At 50.4% G+C, this 27,182-nt stretch overlaps 1 protein-coding gene across 1 annotated transcript in view; it reads left to right on the forward strand.

The window, feature by feature from the left end:
- LOC119461848 (serine-protein kinase ATM) overlaps nt 1–27,182 on the forward strand; it is a 754,892-nt gene that overhangs the window by 609,502 nt on the left and 118,208 nt on the right. Inside the window, exons 52-53 of the mRNA XM_037723219.2 lie at nt 2,201–2,414; nt 6,962–7,069. Of these exons, the coding sequence (XP_037579147.2) occupies nt 2,201–2,414; nt 6,962–7,069 (322 nt within the window). The remainder of the gene's footprint in view (nt 1–2,200; nt 2,415–6,961; nt 7,070–27,182) is intronic.

Consider the following 27,182-nt stretch of genomic DNA (forward strand, 5'->3'; position numbering starts at 1 on the left):
CACTTAGAAAGCGGCAAGCGGGCGGAAAGGCCAAAGCGGGCGGAAAGGCCGAAGCGGCCGGAAAATTTTTTCCGCGCCTGTCCAAGTTGTTGACATTTGTTTTGCTACCGCCACGGCCGCCGCTGCCGTTTTCGTCCAGATCCATCTAGTCTGCGTACGTTTGTCGGCGTGGTGGCATACATTATCGCATTATTTCGAGCGGTATGTTCATTCTTTGACCCACGTACCGTCATCAAAAGTGATCATTTTACGCAACTTCGCGTGTCATCTGCGACCTTCGGTAAATTCCTCGTTGGCGTTCCGTAATTCTCCGCACACGCGCGCGGTAGCGCTGAGTCACAAGTTGGTGCCTAGGCGTGATAATATTTCTTTAATAGCTTCTATTTACAAGTTGTAATAACATTTCATCATTTCGTATTGTCGGCACCTCCAGGACACCAAAGGGGCAACGGTGGCCCTTGTGTTGGGGCTCGCCAAAGCCTGCGCGTCCTACGTGAGACCTACGCTCCCAATCTATCGTCGTGACGAGAAAAGCACCCCGCGACTTCTGCAACATACCGCACACGTGCGAGGAGAATTATGGAGCGCCAACGAGGAATCTGCCTAACTATTGTCTGCCATGGAAGTGGAAGAAGAAATGGCTATTATACTTCTACCTACTTGTTTTCTACAAATGGACAATAAATAAACGGAAGACGCGGACACCTCGGAAACGGTGGTGGTGGGTTCGCCTGGCTTTGCAAAAGCCCGAGAAGTTGGGTCACGCCAAGGCTTCGTTGCCGCACCTCCGGTCGCGCGAGGTTGAATACTATCGCACGTATTGCTGACAGTACGTTTTAGTGCCACTCTTGTCGTAGAGCAAGGGCTTGTTCTTGATCGCGTCGATCAGCATTTCAGCCTACACTTTTGGTGCCATGGTTTTGGTGCCCGGTGCCATTTTACGACCGGTTGTTTACATGCTAGTGTAGCTTCCAGTCAACGCCTCCTCTAGAATTCCAGTGAAGCAGAACGACTTTCCGCCGCGTTTCCGCTTCGCCATGGCGAAAAAATCGGCCCGAGACCGATTTGGCTCGCAGCCTGTTTTTCTGCCTGTTTTGCCGCCTAGGCGGGCGGATTTTTGCAAGATTTTGCCCATTCCTACAGCTTCGAGACCAAGTGTGAACGTAGCCTAAAATCCTGCGCGAGCGCGGCCTGACCGGCACCTGAAGGGAAGCGGCGGAAATGTATACCAGAGATTTCGACCACCTGGGGTCTTAAACGTGCAACCTAAATCTAAGTAAACGGGCGTCGAGCGTTTTCGCCATCATCTAAAATGCGGCTGCCGCATTTGTTGCTTCATTTTTTGCGCATTTGTTGCTTCGGAATGCGGCCGTCACATTCTCGCCCAAAGCTTCACAGAGTGTAAAGCCTTGACAAACACCGTGACAGTTTTTTCCATATGCATACATGATTCGCTGTAAATTACCAACCCAAACGAAAGCGCCCAGGAATTAAATAGTGATAGTAGCACCGGTTTCATGAATTATGTCAGCGCGAAGCGACGAAAACAAAGGGTGGGTAAGTAGGGGGGGGGGGGGATTGCGGAAAAAATTTCGGGGGGGGTTTGAACCCCCCCAACCCCCCCCCCTGGCTATGCCACTGTTTCCCATATATTTGAATTACAATCCCAAGCTTTGTGTGTAAGTCGTACTTTATGAACGGTCTGTCGCAGTTTACTCCGAAGAAATGTAATTGGTTCAATAGGACACTTGGTGGAGGGCCTAGAAGAATGAGGATGTACGCTGCATGTGCACACACGTGCGTCTAACATCGGCAACAGCCGTCCACTTTCGCCGGGTGGAATGGACGGGAAATTTTTTAGTATCGAAATAGCGTGGTCCCATCGGCCACCCTTCGTGGTGGCATTCCACTACCGACGGCGTGGAATCAAATCCTGGTCGTGGTGGCCACGTCTCGACGTGGGTGAAATGCAAAAACACCCGTCTATCGTGCATTGCATGCACGTTCAAAAGCCCCGAGTGGTCAAAATTAACTCGGGAGTCCCTCACTATAACGTGCCTCATAATCAAATTGTGTTTTTTGGCACGTAAAACCCCAGAATTTAATGGTAATCGGCCAGCAAGAATGAACCAAAAAAGCTAGTTAACTGGAGTGGAAGTTCTTTTGAAGCGCAAGACAAGTTGTGCTTGACGTGGTGCAGAGAGGAGGCGCGCGCCCTTCGCCTGCTGGAGCGCCAGAGCAACCTGGACCGGGGCGAGGCAGCCAGCCTGGAAGCGGTGCGTAGGCGCCACCTGCTGCAAGCCATTGACAACTACTTGCAGTGCCTGCGCGGAGGGCACAGCCTGCGTCTGTTCCGGCTGGTCTCGCTCTGGATCGCCAATGCTACTGCGCCCGAGGTCAATGCCCTGCTTCAGGTGCTGTGTACACCCTGCATTTCAACTTACCCTTCACAGAAATGTACTTTATTAGAACTTCTCGATTTATTTCATGTCATTGTAGCTTTGTGCCACATTCGGGTGGATGACAGTTCTTCCCTTTCCTCCACCTCGCGGGATTCCACACAACTGATTTGCCATATCTTTTTCACTTAGTGCATCATTAAAGACATATAAAAAGCTTGCATCTCGTCTTCCTTACTGAGCTATCGATTTGGTCAGTGGGTTACTTTCGTCCATTAGCATCTAGACAGAATATGTACCAAGACATCACTCTTCAGCTAAAGTGCTAGCCGATCGCTGCTCAAGTTGCACGCAGCATTTCCCATTGGGTTAAGTTTAATATTGTGTTTGCGAGCATTACTTGCCTGTTTTGTTCATAAGACAACCCGAGTGCACATCATCTGTCGTACGATGCAACAGCAAAAAAATTACTATTTTGCTTTAAAGGGCCCCTAAACCACCTAGAGGTCAAAATTTTGTTGTAGTGTGCACGAGTCTACAACGAACACGTAGCTGCGAGAATTTTTTGAAATGGTGCCGTAATAGCGGAGTTACACGCGTTTGATGATCGAAAAACGGCCCTCGCACGTTTCGCTTTTTCCTTCGCTACTCTCCTCGTCGGCTGGTCTCTCCTCCTCGCTGAGTGCTGCTCCAAATGTCACGTGACATACCTCATCGCCGATTCGCAAGGGTGCGAATTACCTATTCGCAAGGGTGCACAAGCGAGTAAAGCCCGTTTCACATGGTGCGATTTTGTCTGCGAATTCGCACGCTGCAGAAAATAGGCCGCTGGACCCTTCGTGCGTGCATTTTTTCGATGTTTGGCGTGCTGAACTTCTCTGCAAAAACGCAGATGCGGTGGTAGCCACTGTAGCCGTGGAAACAGACGACCAATAGGAGGCGGCTCGCTCATACGTCATCGCCAGTCAGAATGCTTAACGAGTATGCGAAAAATGCAGCTGCCGTAGATTCATGTGAAACGGGATTGCGAGGAAATTGTAGCTGCGAAAAACGCACTGCAAAATCGTACCATGTGAAACGGGCTTTACACGATGAGGAAGAGCAGGGAGCGCACGTACCTGCTAGCAGACAAACCGGAAGTCGTAGGTTCTTGTTCGACCAATGGGCATCATCCCCGACGCTGACCAGATTCACCCTGCTGACATCGTGACGACCGCTGGGGAAAGGCCACGAGAGGAGGACAGCATTGTTTTTTTTTATTTTGTGGCGCGCCCGCGCCGCATAGCGCTGCAGCGTTTGGCATTGTTGATCGTGACGGCATTCTGAACTCGATGCGCGTGTTTACTTGAAATGTTAAAAAAATATCTGAGGTGGTTTAGGGGCCCTTCAACAACAAGTGGCCCCCATTGAGCAAGAATTATTTGGGAGGGGAATCTCCAGTGGTGCCATAGCGTCACGCAGTGCAAGGAGGAAAGCACTTCAGGCGTGGTCCCATTGTTTACATGCTCCTAAATGGAAGCTGCACAAAAGAACTACACTAGTGCTTCATATTTATTTAACAAATTTCGGACAATTTTGTACCGTGTTTTATTGCTAAGTACTCAGTGTAGTGTTGTTGTTTTTATCATTTTTCATGGTATATCTTTATTTCAATATGCTGTCGCCTCCGACATTTGCCTAGAGTCCATGGACAGTAGCAATTTTATTATTGCTTGGAACTGTCTGAGTGCAAGCACGGTACCAGTGACATTTTTGCAGAATATAATACCGTGTCAGTAGCTCGGTTCTCTTAAACGTACATGCACAAATTGGACCATGGACATTTGATTCATCACCCCACATGTGCTTGTTAAGCAAGTTCGTACAAACTATTGCTTTGCACGATGATGCACTGTGTCTGCAAGAAGTCGTGGGAGGCGCTAAATATATCGGATTTTTTCAGCTAAGGTAGCACCGAAAGATATTGTTGGAAAAATAAGAAACGTTAAACGTGCTCTGACCAATACTACATGTCACAATGAAAAGAAAATCGTGTCTTTTGTTGTTTTGTATTAAAGCCCCTCCCCTTGGCTCAAGAACAGTGAGCGCTGGAACAGCCTTGATTGGCACATGCTCCCTCTTGTCATTTACTGTGCGCGACAGATGGTGCAGGGCTGGGATTTTCATACTCATGTAAATTGCTGTGTCACTGTGTCAAATTGGGTCGAAAGCGGGAAAATGGCAAACATTTTGACCTCGCTGTGGCAGAACAGTCTTGGTGCATTTGGCTCCGGCAGGCGTCAGTTACAGATCATCAGTGCGGTATTTGGTTAGCCTTCAACATTCAAGTGCTCAAGTTATTCAAATGCCCTTAGCATTCTCTTCTGCACAACTAATAATTTCCAGTAATTATAGTTTGCTTTGTCGTGCCCCATACCAGAATACAATAAGTTATATTGGAGTGCGTACTACAATTCCAACCACTTAGGAGGAAGGAAGCTAATACTTACTAAGCTCTGTTGGGAGCTTTTCAATGTGAACCTCACCGAATGTCTTGTTGTTGCTTCTCTTTTTGTTTCGCACTGTTACCACACTAAGCTGTCCCTACTTTTCAAATAGAGATACCAGCAGGTGTTGCATGATCGAAGTGCAGAAAAGCATGCGTTTGAGGAAATATCTGCAAAGACTCCCCAGGTACCCCAAGAGAAAAAATATTGGGTAAGAAGGTTTTCAGGCAGAAAGACGCAACTCGATTCACAGCTAACGCATTGTGAGTGTTGGTCGGACGTAATGTGATACTTGCGTAAGAGGAGATGGTGACAGCACTGAGCTTTATTTTGATACACATCTGTATACAGTGGAGTCTCGATGATACGAATCTCACGGGGTCACGAAAAATATTCGTATTAGCCGAAATTCGTATCATCGAAACGCAATTAAAACTATCCAAATTAAGGGGGGACGCGGGGATCACGAAAATCGCGAGCAAAATCGATTTTTGAAAACCATGCGTTTTGGTATCTGCAACGCCTAAAAATGGTATGGCTGAAAACGCACTAAAAGTGCCCGAAAAAGATTAATTCATCAGGGCAAGAAAACAGCTTAAAATCACGCAAAATCGCCGCAGTTCACGGAGACACATCTCCTATTTCCCGCCACCGAGCGCCGCCATCTTGGTATCGTTTCAAAGCTCAAAGTTTCGCCGTTCCGCTTCTCAATTCGTCCGGCGTCACCATCTTGTAACAAACGCACAAACACAAAAGAAGCGCGGGTCTGCGATAGGTAGTTACACGGGCCCTCCGATGAAAGCGGGCCTCCGAATGGCTGTCGTGCTGAAAGGCGTCTCTCCATTGCTTGCTGCTGTGACAGAGGCAAGATGGCAACGGCAGTTGTCTGCTTCATAAACCACGCCGGCGTCTTCACCTGACACGCAGAATTCGGATTACTGAGAGCTCCCAGGTTAGTGATGGATCGTCGCTCGTTGGAGAAGAAATTTTGGACGAAGCACTCTTCGGAATACGGAAGCACAAGCCTCCTACGGCAAGAAAAATACGGCGATTAGCGGGAGAAGCGGAGGAGCACCCAACTGAACGTGCCGCGCTACCTTGCACCGTGGATTACGTGCCGCACTATCTTGCACCGTGTGACTCCGGCAGCGAAACAGACAATCGCTCTGTGCCATCGGCACCAATAACGCAGTCGACGGAAGACGTGCCAATGGAGGCTCCCGCGCCTTGGCGTACGGCCGCGCGAATCAGCCGAGATCGTATCTTGGTAGACATAGCTCGCTGCGACTAGGCAAAATAGCGCAAACACAAAGAACGCGGCCCGAAGCACAGCAGCCACTCCGTCCGGCCGATGGCACGTGGAAAAGGAGGAAAAGCACAAAAGCCACAAAAGCGCGTTTCAAACTCTTCGCGCCCAGTCGCGACCTCCGCGTTGTCCGGCGCCGCGTCCGCGCCTCCGCACCAAAAGAGAAAGAGAAAAAGCGCGTGCCTGCGTGCTGTTCTCTTTCGCGGCCGTCGGTGGGGCGGCGTTGATTCGTATCAACCGACGTGGGTAGAACATCGATTCGTAACAACCGTTCTCTAGCACGTTGCAAAGTAATGGGGCTTGGACGGGACCCCAGAAAAATTCGTATCATCCGGAAATTCGTATTAGCCTAGATCGTATCATCGAGATTCCACTGTAAATAAGGAATAGGAAAAGGCAAAAGCAAACAGTGCAGATTTGCGAGCTCCGAAAGCGACCTCCCTGTTTGCAAGACAAGTCTGATGTTAGCATTAAGGGGGACAATCTCGGCATCTGGACAGGATATGCATCAACAAAGTCAAAACCTTATAGTTGAAGGTACCCTAGCTAAAGTTCATGAAACAGAAATTTATTTCACTGCGATGGCAACATTACTGCTGCTGAGTCCATTTTAGCGTTTTTCTTAATGGTGAAACGCACATCTGTCCACTGTAGAAATGTAGTATTATATGCACCTGAAAAATCTGGATCCACCGTCATGGTGGGGCCTGTGTTTCTCTCATTTGGGGCAGCCTGCAATTTTTCTGTCTGCACTGATGTCGTTCATGCAGCAAGGCCTCAGAAAACTGGAGAGCCACAAGTTTGTGCCCCTCATCTACCAGCTGGCTGCTCGCATGAGCCGACCTGATGGAAGCACTTTTCCTGGGCTCCTCTTTCAGGTAGGCTCAAGGAAATGCAACTGCAACCTGGTGTGCATGCCTCCTCCACATGCCCTACTCTCGACATGTCCCACAGTGTTTGCCAGGTTGGCCTACTTAAAGCAATTTTTGAGTATCACTGTATCCATTTTGTTTGGCTGTACACCGTCATACTTCTGCAAAGCATACCTTCGCACCTTGCGTATTCCCAAAAACATCGTACTATGGTTTAGTAATTCTAACATTTCATTTTTGTCTTCTAGTGTGCCAAAAATTAGGAGACTATTGTGCCATCTTCTGCATGTAAAACTTGATATCCCCTCCAGGCGCCATGTCCACAAGCGTGGACACCAACTTTGCATTCGCATAGATCCAAACACAGATTGAAAAATGGGATTTGAAAACGGCGGGCGAAGGTGTCTTTCCTTTCTCTGTTTGAGAAGTGGCGCCATCGCCCTGATGAGAAAGCGCAGGAAAATGGCTGCTTCAAGCTTCTAAAGTGAGAACCTTAAGCAGCTCTTCGTTTTTATTTGTTTTTATGGTATTACCTTCATAAATACACCGAAAATCTATTTATTTGTAAAAAGCAATGTTTTGTGATTCTCAAATACTATCTTTTCTTGGAATGCCAAGTGTAGGAGCACCGCATGCAACTGCCGAAAGTTAGTGTCCACTTTTGTAGACATGGCGCCTCAAAGCCGCCTTTCCGAGCAAGCTTCCTTGTATAGCACATTGCCCCGTGGCTAAAATAATCAAAACATCTTACTTTTTTCAGACATTTCTAAGCATGCGGTAGAGAGAAGGTCGATGACCAGAATGTCGACAAACTTTTAGCAAAAATTCAAAATGGCGACGTATCTGATGCAGATTTCTCGAATGATGAATGCGCGAAGCAAGACTTCGCACATAGGGTGGCCCGTGAGAGTGATTTCTCATTTCTTGTGTTTTGCGCTGAGCAACAGCTGGATAGAGTACTTCACGAACGCAAGCGCTGAGAAGCTCCTACAGAGAAACACCATGCACATGATGGCATTCCAAGCAGACATTGCGAACAGCCTTGCAACAGAAATGCTCCAAAAAAGCGCGGTAAGCCAAGCAATGACAGCTCTAAGCTTGTCAAGAAGGCGACACCGCAGTCACTTCCGATCGCTGCCATTAGGTACGCCAGGAGCGATCGCTGGCACGTGCGCACACCAGATGCACAGCGTTACCACCGTGCGGGATGAGCAGCGAAGAGCCGAATTCGCTGCCCAAAATGCCACGTGTTTTTGTGCCTGTCGGCTTAGAATGACTGCTTTCATCTTTACCACACAAAGTATATTGCAAATGTTTAGATAATCAAGGAAGAGTCGCAGGAAAAATGTTTTGCCCCACTTACCTAGCTAAGCGACCTAGAAAGTATAGTGCGACATTTTTTCCGCATTATGGAACCGTTTCCACAAATGTGGACACCATGGGAAAACTTTGAAAAAATACAATTTATGTTTCCATCTTTTAATGACTCTTTTATTGAAACATGGAGAGCTGAAAATGATGTTATAATAATTTTTTTTCAATGCCAGATTTAATTCCGGCCTGAGGGGGATATAAAGAAGTTGGTAAAATCGGCCTTTTACTTCCTTATTTCACGATGCTCACGATATTTCACAATGCTCAAGTACAACCCACATTCTTAAGCGGTGGAGTCGGCAACAGATTTTTCTTAAGTGAAAGGTGTTCCGAAAAAGTGAATACAGATATCATGTTTTACTGAATCAAGTTTACAACATCAAACTACGACCAAAGTCGCAGTTTGACTCAGAAAGACAAAAAAAAAAAAAGAGCTGCATGTCCAGCGCACGGTTGCTGTATGTGCAAGCACATATTTCGTTTCCATTAGGCCCAAGTTGGACAACACTGATTGCCATCTCAGCGAAACATGCTCCACACAGTTTCGACCAATGCAGCACCAAAATTACCGCAAATAAAGCTTTGCTTTTAATCCCTTCGAAGCGGGGCAACTTTGTTCAAGTACAGTAATCACATTTTCTCTTTTGCCTAGGGTGTGGGGTCTCACACGTGCTCTTGGGACAAGGGAACGACAACACAGTAGTGCAAACAATTAAAAGGGCATTTCTTGCATCTTTCATACACTAATACACGCTAGCCGAGTTACAATACATAGAAAATTCACATGCGCGCGTGACAAATCAAGTAAGGCTGACACACCGCGACCGGATAGCGAGCGAATATGTTTGCCCCATGCTATGACACCATCGCTTAGTCGTTCACATGTCCGGTCACGCGAACGGTGGCGCGTTCGAACGATCTGTGTTCGTCCATACCGGTGCCCTCCTCCTAGCCACGCGAGACGGTCTCGCGAAGCGTGGATCGGCGCACGCGCGGGACGTCCGCATCGCTCACCGACCCCAACCCGAAGAGGAACTGCGTTCTCCCTTTTGCGTCCGCCTAACCCCCCGCCGTCAGGTGGCGTTAGCAGCACAACACTAGCGCCATCCCTCGTAATACGCTGCAACTCCGCCGCCGTAAAGCTATGTGGCCAAGCCCGATTACGGGAGCCATGCGGGGAAAACATCAGGGGACACGTGAGAGTCACGCATCCCCACATCCCCCCAACCTTAAATCACTGCATACTCCGGCGAAACATGTCAGCACTGTCTAACATCAACACGTGCTTCGCGAACAACAGGTAGTACATGCAGCAGTGGCCGCACCGAGGAAATGTCCACACGCTTTCCATAAAGGCCCAACCGCATGCACGCGATATTCAAGCGACAGCGACAAGCGACGCGACAGGCACACCCTGTCTCGGTGTCGTGTCGCGGCGTGGAGCAACCACATGAACACGACATCGCGAAAAAAACCTGCGACGGATTTACATTGTTGTGCGAATAAATGTTATCGTGCGCGCGTAAAGAAATCTCAATTTTATCAAATGGTCAATGTTTTATCTAGACCTAGCTAAAATATGCTGTCATCACCAGTGAAAATCCGTCCCATGCATCCCCAGTGGAACTCCGTCCCATGCCGCCAGCGTATGGTGCCGTGGCGCCATCTGTTGAGTAAAACTTAAAATACTTTCTCGGCTCTCGGTGGCGTCTCAGGCCTAACAGCGTCAAAACAGAACAAGCGATCTCAATAATAATGACAAGAGAGCGCCGATACTTAGTCTTCAACTAGCAATGAGGTGAAGCGATGACTGATTGTACTATTTATTTTTTGCTGTCACAGCAGAGAGCAAGTTGCAAGAGCGAATTCAGATCGAAGCGAGCAGACTGACTGCTGCCATGTTGTTGTGCAATCGCTGTCCCCGGCGGATGTCGTCGCGCTGACTTCCGGGCGACAAGCGATATTTTCTGGCTAGCCAGAAACCGGCGACAGGACCAGCGACAGCGACGGATAGCCCTCCACGACGGCAAAACCTGTCGCTCGTCGCCGTCGCTTGTCGCTGTCGCTCGAAAATCGCGTGCATGCAGTTGGGCCTTAACATGCGAGCCGACATTGTCTCTGGTGTTCACTGCTGGCTTCCGTTAGTCACAGCACCAGCTCTGCAGATCCGACGGCACGACTCCAGCCCAGGACTCCGGAAACGGCGACACAGAAGTCGGCACAAGCAAGCGTTGCTCACGCCGACGCGCCCTGCTGACGAGAGCCGCAGTAGCCGTTGGTGACTGCTGGCTCTTTTCCCAGCCGCCGAGCGTTGCGAGCCGGACATAGGCAGCCACTGAAGTCGCTGCGCCGAACTGGCCACAGGCATCTCCATTGCCAAGGGGTGGCTCGTTCGTAGGCCGGGGCAGCAGCGCAGATGATGTGCAGGTGACAGCAAACCAGGGGTGACTCCGCTCACTCTGCGTACACTCAACGCACTCGACAAACACTAAAGTAGTGCAAGGGAGAGGAATTCTGCATGCACATCGCCCACGTGGTACGACGTTCAATTCGGCTAGCAAAATTTCTGGCGGCATTTCAGATGCTAAGTTCACGTGAACAAAGCTCGTTTTCTGGAATCGAACGAGTAATTTCAATTCTTGCGAGGCTAACTAAAATGAGGGAAGCAAACTACGACACCTCAACACAACGGTCCACCAGGTTGTGTCCCTCCACATGCGACAGGTGGCTTGGTAAAGCCTTAGGCCTAATGCGTCGCTACCCTGACAACAACCGGCATCCAAAAAAAAACACCCAAAATGGGCACAAGAACAGGCAGCCCCGAGGAGACGTTAGCTCTGTGAGGTGGTCCTACCTCACTCGGTTCACAGCATCCGAGTTTACGGCGCCCACCGACCCAGACGGTGTCAGAGCACCCGGTGCCAGGCCACAATACCAGTCAGCCCGTAGCGGCGCCTGCGGCCACCCGGCTCCCTGAGCCACGACTTCCGAAGTCAGAGAGATAGGAGAAGCTATTTACATAATAAATTCGGACCACCCACGAGGCTTCCGTACTCACTCGCTTCAGGCTTGCCAATGCTTCACGGGCGCTAGGCCTCGTTCTCCCAGGATGCGGACCACGTGGCTCTCGTATCGACGAGTGTACTTCAACAAAACACTCGCGATAAGGCTTAGTATGTTGAAAAGTTCGTACACGCTACAGCAACTGTCGCCTTGCTCAAGAAAGCATGCCGCCGACACTAGCGATCAAAATCCATGCTAGGACTACGCTTTGGTTGAAACAAAGGTTGTCTCGAACCGAGCAAAACTGTTAAAATTATCGTCCGATGCCCAAGAGCCCCACGTTGGGCGCCAGATGTGGGGTCTCACTCGGGCTCTTGGGACAAAGGAACGGCGACACAGTAGTGCAGACAATCAAAAGGGCATTTATTGCACCTTTCATACACGAATACACACTAGCCGAATTAATACCAATAGAACATTCACATGGGCGCGCCACAAATCATGGAAGTCCGACTCACCGCGACTGGATAGCGAGCGAATATGTTCGCCCCATCCTATGACACCATCGTTCACGTGTAGTCGTTCATGTTTACGGTCACGTGAACGGTGGCTCATTCGAACGATCCATGTTTGTCCATACCAGTGCACTCCTCCTAGCCTCGCGAGACGGTCTCGCAAAGCGTAGATCGGCACACGCGCGGGACGTCCGCATCGCTCACCAACCCCAACCCGAAGAGGAACCGCGTTCTCCCTTTTGTGCCCGCCTAACCCCATGCCGTCAGGTGGCGTTAGCAGCGCAACACTAGCGCCATCTCTCGTAATACACTGCAACTCCGCTGCCGTAAAGCTACGCAGCGAAGCCGGATTACAGGAGCCATGCGAAGAAAACATCAGGGGACGCGTGAGAGTCGCGCATCCCCACAAGGGATATGCAAATATTTGAAAATTTCGAACACAGTGGGACTTCCGGTTTGGACGCCGACAGGGAAGGCCTCGTTTTTGGTGCTCCCGTGAACAGGTCTTTAATTCCATGGTTGAAGTCCACACTCTTCGTCAACGCTCTTACCAGTTGGAGGACTTCACCTTCCGAACAAGTGAGCGCAGTTTCACTCAGTTTTGAGCTTGTCGGAACATTTTTCAGCACTTTGTCTGCGGCGTCATAAGGAACGCTAAGCCTGAAATTAGGCTGGGCTTCGTTACCGGCATCCGAGTCCGGTGCTATGGCAGCATCATCTAGGGCCATCATTGTGCAACCTGCAACTTCATGCTTTCCCTCCACGACACCAGGCGGAGAGGAGCTGATGGATGTAGCGTCCGCAGCTGTGTCTGTAACTGATGAATCTAAAAGGCAAGCTCGAACGCAGCGGGCGTTCCCAGCTTCTGCAGCAGCCACGCAAGAAGCTAGGTGCCAAAATGCACGTGAAGAAATCCACGAGAGTAAATGATGAAGAATGGAGAGTGAGCAGCTCGAAGATAATGCTGCCATATGCAAGGCAGCCAGTCTCCAAGCCGAATGGTCCAGCAATGACCCCGAAGAAGGCTTTGAAGGGGACGGATTATGGGAACGCGTCATAACCCGCTCCAGACGAAAGGCGGCCCAGCGTGAACAAGGGAATTCAACTAGACCTGCGAGGGTTGTCGAGCGAACCGAACTTGGCTGCTTTGTTTTAGCCATATGGCCTAGGGAACAATGCAGAATAGTTTAGCTTAACGCCCGTGAGGTAAAACAAGCCATTAGCGCGCTATCGCACGACAAGAGGTTGGCTCAACATCAACTGCTGCGGTTCAATGACGCAGTGAACACCCTCACAGTCCAGACGTGCGACGAAAGACAAGCATCAGATTTACTAAAGCTGAATACCCTGGAAATTCCATCAGCGCCACCTCTCCCAGTGTCTGTGCACCAGGTCCCGAGCGAGGGCATGTCACTTGGTATTACAGTATAGACCACTTATAATGTAACCGCTTATAGTGCGGCACCGGATTTAATACGGTCTTTTCAGACTCCCATTAATTCTCCCATAGCACTCTCTGTATATGCATATAGCTTATAGTGCAGTTACGGGACACGAAATACTGGTTACAGTGCGGCTGCCTGGAAGTTCGGCAGTCTACCTAGACGGCAAACGCTCCCCTCAAGCCACATATACCGTATTTGCTCGAATCTAACGTGCACTTTTTTTCCGATAAAACAGGTCCAAAACTGCGTGCGCGTTAGAATCGAGTACGACCCTTAATCTACGTTACCATATAGCCGTCAGCATTCCAAAGCAGTACACGTGCTCAGGCAATAGTCTACCGTCTGTCTTCACGTTCTCTGCGTCTGCTCTATCAGCATGAAGTATCGAGTTCATGATACCGCATTTAAAAGGAAAGTGATCATAAATACGGAGACGGACGGAAATCGGGCCGCGTCACTGGCGTTCGGAGAATCCGAAACTTGCGTTTGGGACTGGTGCAAACAGAAGGCGAGGATTTTCGCCAGCAAAGCAATGCAGAACGCTTTCACTGGACCGAAGCCGGATGTAATCTGCGACGATCCACTTCGGTGATACGATCGCCTTGGCCCTATTTTGAAAGCAATCTGTGACGGGGAAAGTGCGCCGCGTTTTCGCCGCTTATAGGTCGCGTTGAAGCGAGAGGCATGATAGCACGAAGGTCAATTCGCTCGCCGCACTTCGTCACTTGAGCGTTTTGACAGTTCGTTTCCACGGTCAACGAGCGAGATGTGTTTGTGTTTGGTTGTGCGCTCGTGACACCGTGCTTGTTAAGTTAAGTGAATACGGAACCTAGAGCACGGTGACAGCGATGGCAGAAATGCGCCTGGAGTGTCCATTATCCCAATAAAATAGTTGTTTTGATTATAGTGCGGTACCGCTTATAGTGTGGATATTCGCGACTCCGGCGACTTACTTTATACGCGGTCTACACTGTATATACGGCTGCACACCTGATGAGACATCGGAGACGCTGGCTGAAGCACTTGACAGTTAGAATGGGCAGATACTCTTGGCTCGCCCTATGGGAAAGAGCAGGTCGGTCTTGATTACTTTCGCATCATCCCGCCCCCTCGATACGTGAAATACTGGGATTTTCTCAAGAATGTCATCCCCTACGAGCCACGATCCGTGGTGTGCTTCCGGTGCCATGGGTTGGGCCATAAGCAAGATGTGTGCCCTGTGGAGAATGCAGTGTGCCCTCGATGTGGTTCCCAGCAGGAGGAACCCCCTGAGTCGTTCCCCCAGATGGAAAAGAAATACTGCCGCAACTGCTAGAAGGACGGCTACGTGGCTACAGACGCTTCATGCCCACAGCGCCAGCTTTTTGCCAAACATGCCAAGGCTGCACAGGGACACCAGTCCCGCAGTGCCATACAAACAGGCAAGAATGTCAAGTCATCCGTAAGCAACAGAAGGCACGCTCGTAATTAATCAAGACCATCAAGCAAACCCCCAGATTCTGGTGCTCATTTGTCAACATCACAGCCTTCTCCGGTGTCGTACGCTTCGATAACCTCTGGTGCTCAGAAGACTTCGAAGAAAACGTCTCGTTTCAGTCCGCGGTATGGAGAAAAGATTGCAAAAGAGCTGGAGCAGATTGACATGAAAACCGAAGTCAGCACCCGTGATTTTGAGAATACATTATCTCGTCTCCGGAAGCAGCTGTTGGAAATCCAGCGATCCATAGACATGGCTCGGACACGATTTCACCAACAACTGAAGGAGCGAAACGAGCAAAAGCTAGTACTCCAGCATCACCTAGCAGAGTGGAAAGAGGAGAGAATGCTTATTGACAAAGCGAAGAGACGACAATCTCTGTCACCACGAAGTGACTCTGCCCCACCTACTAAAAATACATGGCTGCACCCAAAGAACTGGGGAAAGCTCAAGAACCCATCCCAAGAGCCGTCAAAAGAAGAAACAGGAGGATCAGTGGAAGTCGTGCCACAGGCATACCACACTCCCGAGTGGGTCACGCAATTTCTGAACAATACGAGAGCCCAGGTAATGCAACAACAAGCCCAGGCGCAGACGCAAGTTTTACAAACACAACAAGTTTTAAAGCAATGGCATCAAATGCAACAGGCACAGCAGGATGTGATGCAACAGTTTATGCAAACCCTGCAGACACAGCAGGATCAAATGATGGCCATTTTGTCTCAGCATGGAGAGCTCACCAAACAGCAGCGGCCGCAATGCAGTGCCTAAACAGTCACCAGATGTCTTGCAGTGGAATTGCCGCTCGCTCAGCCAGTGTGCCGCCGAATTCAGCGCCCTTTTTGAACATGTGGGCAGGCCGGCGATGCTTCTGTTGCAAGAAACAAGGGGCACCACTCCTGGCATCCGGGGCTACGAAGGCTATTTTCAACCCAGCATATTACACGCGCACACTGGAAAGAAAAAGTGCGACCAACAGAGAGAGGAGCAAGTTGTGCGCAAGGATGTGGCGCATGAAAAGCTCAACACAGCTAAGTATTGTAGCAAGATCCAAGAGGTGGTGGCGGTGCGATATAAACTGAGAGGTCGTCAAACATTACTTGTGTCCGCCTACGTTTGCCCAGAAACCAATTGCTGCAAGAAAGGCAGTGTGAAGAAAGCCAATTTCGCATGGTTGCGTTGTCGGGATATGGGGGGGATTGCCGACGGCCCTCTGCCTCGACACACCGAGCCCCGCGGTTGGCGCATGCCTGCGCATCAACCGCAGTCCGGTACAAGCTCGAGGAAACAATAGACGACAACCACGTGTACACTCGGAAAGCATTTATTACGACTGCAACTAACACTTCGAGCAGGCCAGCTAGCTATAGTTGACATCGCTGAGGGTTCCCTCGAAGAGAATAATACACTAGGTAAAGAAGGGCTTCCGACTTACCAACTGGGGAATACGGGGGGGCCGCGGCGTTTGCCGCAGCAAGAACGCGGTTGACTAACCACGTACGGGAATACGGGAGCGGCGGCGGAGACTTCCGCCATCGCCGCTCCCGTAGAGACCCGGGCGATATCAGCGGGATCTCACGTGACCCACCCGGTGGCGCTGATAGCGCTTGCGATTCCCGTGCGCCGCCCGCAGAAGGAAAGTTTCCCCTCTCCCAACTCTCCCTGGCACGCATGCGCTTGACGCGACGTTCGCTGCCCGCGCGGCGGTTATGGGACCCAAGGATTCCCACATCCCTCCACCCTTAAATATTGCCCTACGGTGGAGAAATCGCTGGAACGACGGCATTGACAAAGTATCGGGGCAGATGCGATGGTAAACTCCGGCAGGAAATGTCCGAATCCACGTTGATAGGCAGCACAGTCCTGTGTGGCGGCCGCCCACATGTGGCAGCCGTCACCGTGGTTGACGATGACGGGGGCTGAAGATGGCTTGCCCTCAAGATGCGCGCCGCAATGTCCTCCCGGGAACAGCGGGTCAGGACTTTCTCGAAGCGGCGCGCGCGCCGGCTCGATGAACCTCGCACCGACGCATCCTCGTGGGAGTGTATAATGGTGGGCCTCCCTCATTGTGGCTGCCATGTGCTGCTGCATCGGGCCGCAAACAGGGAGGGGCCGAGACAGCAGACAGGGACGTGGACCCTAGCAGCAATAGCAAGTCGAGGCGGCTTCACTCGTTCTGCAAAGTCGCTCAAATGCACTCCACAAACACTTAGAATTAAGGCAGTAGAGGCCGCCGCAGCGTCGGCCGTCTGACACGATGCTGAACCACCTGTCTACCGCATAGCTTTATGCGGCAACGAGGAAAAAAAAAAAAACAATCCAGTTCGTTTGAATGAATTTATTCGCTTCGACCGAATTTTTCCGGTCCGATAAAGCGCGAAAGTGGGCGATGCTCGTATGAACAAAGCGCTCTCTGGTCCCCCAAGATTTCGGTTATTCCGCCCGCAAAATATTGAGTTCATCTGAACAAAATAAGCTTTCTATTTCGAACGAGGTTTCTCCGCTCGGGCAAGTATAGTAGAACTAGCGAATCCGGTTGCACCCGCGTAATGTCACGACATGCTCGTCTTCGAACATGCGACCGGCAGCTCCGCAGAGCCTTAGGCCTAATCGCGTCCATAACGGATACCAATGCCACAAAAGACCCATAAAGGGTCCCAATGAGCCGCCGCGAGGAGATGCAGGCCTAGCTAAGTGGTCCCCGCTCGCTGCTCAACACGCAGCTTCCGAGCAGACTCCTGGGACTGCGCCCCGCTGACGTCCTAGCCAGCGTTTCCAGCGCCCAGCTCCCAGAGCCAAAGATACAGAAAGGAGGCTATTTACATATGTACAGGGAAAATCGACCACCGCGTCGGCTGCTGCACTCACTCGCTTCTGGCGTACTCTTAAAAGAAAACTTGCTGCAAATCTCAGCATCTACACGAGTTCGGCGACACTGGCGCAGCGTTAACTCGCCCTCAAGAAAGCACACACAGATCTAGCTAGCAATCACGCCTTCGGCTGAGGCCTAACGCTGGTCCGGACAGATCGTCGTCCCGTTTTCCAAGAGCTTGCCCCACGTTGGGAACGCCAAAATGTCGGGATATGGGGGGGATTGCCGACGGCCCTCTGCCTCGACACACCGAGCCCCGTGGTTGGCGCATGCCTGCGCATCAACCGCGGTCCGGTACAAGCTCGAGGAAACAATAGACGACAACCACGTGTACACTCGGAAAGCATTTATTACGACTGCAACTAACACTTCGAGCAGGCCAGCTAGCTATAGTTGACATTGCTGAGGGTTCCCTCGAAGAGAATAATACACTAGGTAAAGAAGGGCTTCCGACTTACCAACTGGGGAATACGGGGGGGGCCGCGGCAAGAACGCGGTTGACTAACCACGTACGGGAATACGGGAGCGGCGGCGGAGACTTCCGCCATCGCCGCTTGTTGGAGACCAAAGAGACCCGGGCGATATCAGCGGGATCTCACGTGACCCACCCGGTGGCGCTGATAGCGCTTGCGATTCCCGCGCGCCGCCCGCAGAAGGAAAGTTTCCCCTCTCCCAACTCTCCCTGGCACGCATGCGCTTGACGCGACGTTCGCTGCCCGTGCGGCGGTTATGCGACCCGAGGATTCCCACAGCGTGAACTGCAAAACATTTACCCTAAGGATCGACTATTTGTTGGCGGAGACTTCAATGCTCCTCATCAAAGCTGGGGATACGACAGGAATTCAGAAAGGCGACGTATACTCCTTGAAGAAGTTGAAGCAGCTGGCGTTATCTTGGCGAACGACCTGGACTACCCCACTCATCACGTACTCCACTCGGGGCAGCCTGACAGCACGCCTGACTTGACTTGGACGACACCGGGACTTATGATTGACTGGAGGTATGGCACCGACCCAGTGGGCAGCGATCACTACCCAATCTGGATTGAAGTCGAGGCGAAGGCCACCGGACAGACGAAAAGAATGACCTCAGCCGTAGACTGGGACTTGTTCCCTTCCTGTTTTGGAGACCTGCGACAAGAACACACCGTTCTTAGAGAAGCTTTCAAGTGCAGCTCGGGAAGCCAATATAAATATTGAAGTGGACGAGCATCTTCCTACACCTGACAAGCATCTCCTCCATCTGTGGGACACGCGAGCCATGTTGCACCAGGTATACATCCAGAATGGAAAGCAACACGTCGACTTGCTCAAGGTTCATAACAAGACGGCGCAGGCACATCGTTATGCTAAGGAACTTGACCGAGAACGATGGTGCGACCACTGCGCCTCGTTTGACGAACGGACTGGGATGCGGAAGCTGTGGTCCACTTTCAAGGGCATGTCTGGAAAGAGAAAGAAGTGCAATACCATCAGGAATGTAATGCTGGCTACTGGCTGTTCACCCTCCGAGTTCAAAGCAAAGGCGGCGCACACTTTCTTCCCTCAGCCAGACCTACCACCTGATGCTAAAATTGACCAACGCACGGTTCCCACGTCGGACGCAGATATCGAATCGGCTTTCACTATGCAAGAACTGGTCATGGCTCTTGATTCTGCCAACGTCAAGAGTGTAGCGGGCAAGGATGGTATTACCTGGCAGTTGTTGCGGAACCTCGGCGAACCAGGAAAAGAACAGTTAAACGAAGAGATAAACAAAGTTTGGTTATCAGGTGTAATTCCCGCCCAGGTGAAGCATTCTGTGGTGCGCCCTATCCCAAAACCAGGCAAACCTGCAAACAATGTCAGCAATTTGTGGTCTAATTTGTTGACATCAACACTTTGCAAGCTTCTCGAACGCTTAATCCTCACGTGGCTCACCTACCACCTCGAGGAAAGTCACAACGAACTGTACTTTGACGCAAGTCAGACCGGATTCAGACCAGGCCTTTGCACCCAAGGCAGTCTCTTTTTTTCTCCGCCGTTGCACCAGGAAGCGGCAGGGTAGGCAGAAGGTTCCCGGCATCCTGGTCGCCACAGACCTACGGAAGGCATTCGACAGTGTCACACACGAAGTCGTAATCTCGGCGCTCGAAGAAGCGCGCCCTGGAATACGAATTGTAAACATTGTGAAATCGTTCCTGGAGCATCGCACATTCGAGATCCGTAGTGACTACACATGTCCAAGGACATTCATGAACAATGTAGGTGTTCCTCAGTGTGTAATTTTATTGCCTACGCTGTTTAATGTAGTCATGTGAGGACTGGCTGTGCGTCTACGACAGGTTCACGGCATCCGTTTCACCATTTATGCGGACGACGTGACACTGTGGACGGAACCTGGCGGCCCTCTCAAGACAACAGAAATAGCAACCAAGGCAATGCAGCATGCGCTCGACACATTGACAGATTGCTTGAAAGGAACAGGCATGCACCTGTCTCCAGAAAAAACAAAGTACATCCTCCCCGGTGGCACTGCGCAAGAAAAGAAAAAAGTCAAGCTGTACCTAGCTGGCCAGAAGCTTGAGAGAGCTCCGCAACGCCACGTCAAGATACTCGGCATTCCAATTCACGAGGACGGAGGGGCGGCTACCTGGCTCAAAGAACTAGAACCTACGTGGAAGAAACTGCTGCACTTGGGAAAACGCATATCGCAGAAGCGCGGAGGAGCTAGCACCAATACCGCTCGTACTTTGATGTCAGCAGTGCTTACGTCGAGGGCTTGTTACGTGCGGTATGCTTTGACCTCACCAAAGCACAATACAAGCTCGAAAGGATGCACCGGGAGTGTCTTCGAGTGATCACTCGTCTTCTCCGCCACGTGCGAGTGGAAGACCTGCACCGGTACGGGGGGCTTCCTCCACTCAGGGACATTATCTTAGAACGCAAGGAAGGACATGAGTGCTGTCGACGTTACACACGCTCTGGACAGCAGCTCTTATGGTTAGATGGAGAATGCTTGTCAGACAAGGTGGAAGTGCTTCCGGCTGTTGCTCGTTGATGACGTGCAGGTTCCAGTCACGAAGCCTGTACCACGCCGGCAGACGAAAAAGTACCACGGCGCTTATCGATCCAAACTTGTAGAACGGGCTGACTTGAAAAAATATGCCATTTTCACAGATGTGGCCTGGGATCCTACTACATCCAGAGTGGCGCTGGCAGTCGTTAGTGGTGAGCAGCAAGACGTCCAGATTCTCCAACACCAGCAAGAACCGACCATTAAGGCACTTGAACTGCAGGCCATCCTATTTGCCATAGAGAAGCTGAAGGAAAAAGCGACAAAAATTACGCAAGACCACAGTGGCAAAGAGTTCACAATATTCACCGACTCTTTAGATGCCCTAAAGGCGCTCACGGGGACGCCCAGAGGAGGCACGTGGGCGCATGATATTAAGGTCGCATGCGCATCCCTTCATCGGGACTACGGCATGGGTGTGCGAGTGGACTGGGTCTCAGGGCACTCGTGCAGCATCGCCAACGGTGCGCCCCACAGTGCAGCGAGCGAACTTTTATTTTCCCGCTCATCTCCCCTGGGCCCAGTCCCTCTTATTCCTGTGCATGTGGATCCGGAAGAGGAGCACGAGCGACTTAAAGTGCAAGCCAAACGGGAGCTGAAGTCGAAGGTACTGCATAATGCCCACCCTTTGCCCAAGGGGCTTCCTCGGGGCGCGCAAGTCCTTGTGCATAAGGCCAGGACGGGCGTAGCACTCACCAAAGACGTCCTGGCTAAGTGGCACGCGTACGCCGCTTCAAGGAAGACGCGAGGTCATCATAGAGCAACGTTTGGACAATGCGGAGGAGAAAGAGACGGAGGCGAACGTGATGTCAACACCAGTGACGTGCAGTACGTGCGACATCGGTTCTCGACCGACAGTCAGGCATCTATTGTGGGACTGTCCTGGTCTCGCGACAGTAAGGGACGTGGCATTACCTCACCCGGAGGCATGGACCACGCCACCCCCTCAGGCGATGCCCGTCGAACTGTCAACTCCTTATGGGAGTTTGAGCGCGAGGCCAACTTGACCGGCAGGTTATGAATGTGTAGTTTAATTTTTTTTTTCCTTGTGAATCCCGCCATTGACCCTTACCCCTGCGTAGGCCACTGAGCCATTCTTTTCATTAAAGTTCATTCTCTCTCGAATACAGTGGAATCTTGCTGATACGATTCTGCGTGATACGTTTCTTTTTGTAATATTTTTCTTTTTATTTTCCAGATAATAGAAATTATTTGGATAATACGCTGGGTAATATGGTCTTCGGATGATGTGCCTTATTTTACGGTTTCTATGAAGATTGTATCACTGGGATTCCACTGTACTATTGATTAATATATTTTTTAATAGTCGTATTCGATACGAAAATTGGGTATTAGAGAATTCCCGAATATTCGATAGGGTACAAATATTCAAAACAAAGGGAATATATTGCTGGCTCTGTGGCAGCAAACATGTTTCTTGGCGTTTGTTTCTATTTACTAAAAATTATGGGTGTGTGAACACCAAACAGTAGATTTCGAATCGAGTATTGAATCGAATCAAGAAAAAAAAAGCCAAATATTTTTATGCTTCCAAATTTTGTGCAAGAAACATAGTGGTGCACACGTTCAGGAGCCTGATGACATTGTTTAACAATAAAGTATTGCTTTCCGGTTTTCTTCCAGAAAACAGGAGGGAGGTGTTTTCTGTCATTACGGTTTCTGTGGGTCAGCTCGTTACAGGGCCCTTCAGCAGGCCACAGTAAATTTTGATTATACGCTGGAAGTTGTTACGTGCCCTCTAAGGAGTGTTCTACCACATTTTTCTTTGTTGAAAGAATGATAGCTGCCGTTCTCTGGAGAAGCCCTTACTTTGTGCCTGTCACCAGTGGCACACACAATGGGCACCACTGATGAGATCCTCCGTGGATAAGAGATTGCTCAGCGTGACCTTGCTGCTTGCAAGCAGAGGCGACGAAAAATATTCAGCTGTAGAACCCCCCCTCCCCCGAATCCTATGTTTAGGACAGCTATCTTTAGGATAGTCAAGAGTTCGACGAAAGCTCGTCTGGTCAGGTAGCTTGTTGGGTTAATGAAAATTACAGTCACTGACCAAGTCAAAAAAGTGTTTTGACGTTTCGGAACCTGTACAGGTTCCTTGTTCACAATGCAGCTGACGTAGCCTTTAGGATTTTTAGGATCTTTAGGATTGCACTCATTGTGCCAAATGGGCTCAAGGAGTGCTTTTCTCTCGAGGAGAAAAGTAGGAGAAAGGTGTTGCCCAGCGCCCGTAGCTGGCAAAACATTGCGGCCCCAGTCATGGCGCGCCTGTACCTCATTCCGGATCGTGTTAACGGCCGAGGGGACTTGGAGAAAGATGGGACGTGCTCGACCAAATTGTTGACACTGCTGCATAGAAGGAAAGTATTCCGAAAGTATTGCCACTTGCTTGTCTGGGAAACGCAAAAGAACCTCTTTTTCTTTCCTTCTTTTTTCATTCCCTTGTCTCTGGCTTTCATTATGTGAATAAGCTTGCCGTTAGGCTAGTTTGTTCAGCTGCTAAGAATGAAAACAGCGCAAGAAACGTGACAAGAAGGAAAGACCTGCAAAACGCTGATTTGCCCCTGGCAAAATATATTGTTACGGCCTCGGGAGAGGGTTAAGGGAGCGTTTACTGATTGAGACACAAAGATGTAGCTCCTTGGGCTATGCTGGCTGGAGTCATTCGAAGGAGCAACGTCGTCTTCTTCTTTCTCCCTTCTCGCTTCCCTCACTTTTCACTGGCAGTGACCACGGCGTAACATTCCTCCGCTCCCAGACGAAGCTCGCCGGGCGAGTCACTCCTGCTTCCTTCGTGTGAACGGCTTCAAGCGGGCGACATGCGTCACCTCAGTCTTGCATGAACGACGGCCATTTGAAGTGAGACGTGCAAATGTGTAGTTCACTTCGCTTAGACGATCGAGGATAACGTACGGCCCGGCATAGTCTGCAAGTAGATTTTGGCTCAAGCCACTTCGGCGTATTGGAGTCCACAGCCACACGAGGTCACCGGGAAAGTAGGTAACATGCTGGTGTTGACTGTCGTAGCGTGTTTTAGAGTGGTCTTGCGCGGCCAATGTACGTAAGCGCGCAAGTCGACGAGCCTCTTCTGCACGACACAATGTCTCTGCGATAGACAAATCGTCATGGATCACAAAAAGAAAGATAGTGTCCAGCGTATGATGAGGTTGGCGCGCGTAAAGAAGGAAGAAAGGGCTGAAACCGGTCGTTTCATGTTTCGCAGAGTTGAAAGCGTACGTCACGAACGGTAATACTTCATCCCAGTTCTTGTGGTCCGAAGCAACGTACATTGATAACATGTTGATCAACGTTCGGTTTGTGTGCTCGGTGAGGCCATTAGTTTGTGGATGATAAGCTGTTGAGTGTCGGAACTTGGAGGCACACGAACGCAGCAATTCCTCCACAACATCGGCAATAAATTGGCGACCACGGTCACTTATTATCACGCGAGGTGGCCCGTGTCGGAGTATGATTGCATGAAGCATAAAATCAGAAACCTGCGCAGCAGTGGCGGAGGAAAGGGCTGCGGTTTCACAATACCGCGTCAGGTAGTCGGCACACACAATTATCCACCGGTTTCCTTTCGAAGAACACGGAAACGGCCCGATCAGGTCTATGCCGACTTTTTCAAAAGGGGAACTGGGGGGCTTTACTGGCTGTAGGTGAGAGACTGGAGCTGAGGTAGGTCGCTTGTGGCTCTGACACTGCGTACAACTGGCCACATAGGTGTCAATTGTTTTGCGCATTTGAAGCCAGTAGAATCGTTCCTTTGTGCGACTAAGTGTTCGCGCGGTCCCTAAGTGACCAGAGGTCGGGTCATCGTGCGTAACGCGCAGAACAGATGTTTGAAGAGACTGCGGAACCACAAGTAGAAAACGGGCGCTCGTCGTTGATAAGTTCCTCTTGTAAAGAAGACCATCTCGAACGTAAAATCGGCCTTCGGATCGGCTTTTTCTCTGCCCTTGGGTGGCAGAGAAAAAAGCGTTCAAGCTTGGGTCTTCGCGCTGCTCTGCGGCGAATGTCAAGGCATCGGGAAAGTCAGGCAACAGCGAAGCGATAAGGTGGTCAAAGTTGTCGGCTTCACAGTCCGTCGTACGTTGTGGCATCCTAGAAAGGCAATCCGCGTCAGCGTGTCGACGACCACTCTTGTACGAAATAGTGAACACATATTCCTGTAGACGAAGGGCCCATCGCGCGAGGCGACCGGATGGGTCACGAAGATTGACCAGCCAGCACAGAGAATGATGATCTGTGACGATGGTGAACGGGCGACTATATACGTACGAGCGAAACCGCTGCACGGCAAATACTACCGCTAGGCATTCTTGTTCCGTCACAGTGTAGTTGCGTTCCGGCTTGCTTAAAGAACGGCTTGCGTACGCGACGACATGTTCTTTGTTGCCAGAGCGCTGAACGAGAACGGCACCGATGCCGACGCCATTTGCGTCTGTGTGAATCTCCGTTGGAGACGAAGGATCGAAGTGTCGGAGTATTGGCTGTGAAGTTAACAAAAACTTACAGCTGGCGAAAAGCGGCTTCACACTCAGGAGTCCACTGAAACGGAGAGTTCTTACGCAGAAGATTCGTCAGGGGTTGAGCGACATCCGCGAAACCGGGTATGAACCAACGGAAATATGAGCAGAGGCCTACGAAGCTACGAAGCTGTTTGACAGATTGAGGTTGCTCGAATGATTCAACGGCTGCCGTCTTCTGTGGGTCGGGTCGAATTCCATCTTTATCGACGAGATGTCCTAACACCACTGTTTGGCGCTCGCCAAAATGACATTTCTTTCAATTCAGCTCAAGACCAGCTTTTTCAATACAGTCGAGTACAATATTGAGACGAATGTTGTGCTCCTGAAATGTCCGTCCAAAAATTACGACATCATCATGGTAGCACATACAAATCTGCCATTTTAAACCATGCAGAATAGTGTCCATGAACCTTTCGAATGTAGCCGGTGCATTGCACAATCCAAACGGCATGACGTTGAATTCTACAGCCCATCCGGCGTAACGAATGCCGTTTTTTGCTTGTCATCTGGGTGCATTGGAATTTGCCAATAACCGGCTCTCAGATCCACGGAAGGGAAGTAGGAAGCGGAATGCAGGCAGTCGATGGCGTCATCAATATGGGGCAGCGGATAGACGTCTTTCTTGGTTATGGAATTCAGTCGGCGATAGTCAACGCAGAATCTCCACGTACCATCTTTCTTCTTAACAAGAATGACGGGAGCGGCCCAGGGACTCGTGGATTCTTGAATTACTCCCTTTCCTAGCATCTCCTGCACTTGCTCGTTGATAATGTTGCGCTCAGATGGTGATACCCTGTAAGGCTTCTGCCGTACGGGATGCGCTGAAGCGGTGTTGATCCGATGACGTGTTCGAGACGCTGGAATTAAAGGCATTTTGCCGCTTTTTGAAAAGTCGAACACTTTCAAGTGTTTGGAGAGAACGCCCAGGAGTGTGTCACGTTCACTTTGGCTGAGTGACTTGCTGATCATTTGTAAAAGTTGTGAATCGGCTGAATCTTGAGAACCGAGACGTCCATTCTCGCCTGTAGTATCAACAAGTGCAACCAGCGTCGTAGAGGATTCTGGTTTGAAGACAGCAAGTTTCATGCCACGAGGCAAAACTGCAGGCTCCATTGAACTGTTGATTGTCCACACACCTGCGCGGCCCTCAACTACAGACACCACGCAATGGGGAACTAAGATGTTGTTTTTCACACAGGTCGCATGAATTGGTTCAAGCGTCGCGTCGAACATGGCAAGGTCGTTACTGCAACAGATTACTGGAACGCACGCAGCAGAGAAGGCAGGAACTACCGCGTCCTCGTAGACAAAAAAGATGCCTTCATCACGGGATGAATTTTCCAATAGAGCAGCTGGGAAACTACCATGCACGGAAAGGTGACCACTTCTACAGTCAACAGTTGCCCCACACTCCCGCAAAAAATCGATTCCCAAAATAATGTCATGCGTCGATCGTGCAATAACCGCGAATTCTGTGGGAAACACTTTACCGCACAAAGACACGTCCACAGTGCAAACTCCCACTGGACACAACGCATCACCGCTCACACCACGGAATGTCACACCACGGCTTATACAAAACATCACTTTCAGTCCAAGAAGGTTCTTAAAATTCACACTCATCACAGAAATTGTCGCGCCTGTATCCACGAGTGCCATGGTAGGTACGCCATCAACAAGTACATGAACTTTGTTCTTCAGCATAAACACTGACGGGGGTATATCTGTCGAAAGTATCTGGTATCTTGCGGCCTCACCCCCATTGGCCGTGCCGACTAGTTTTCCGGCGGCGGTGACTGCGTGCGTCGCCGCGGCGATGGGGATCG

This window comes from Dermacentor silvarum, chromosome 8 (assembly GCF_013339745.2).
Source record: "Dermacentor silvarum isolate Dsil-2018 chromosome 8, BIME_Dsil_1.4, whole genome shotgun sequence".
Classification (NCBI taxonomy): Eukaryota; Metazoa; Arthropoda; class Arachnida; order Ixodida; family Ixodidae; genus Dermacentor; species Dermacentor silvarum.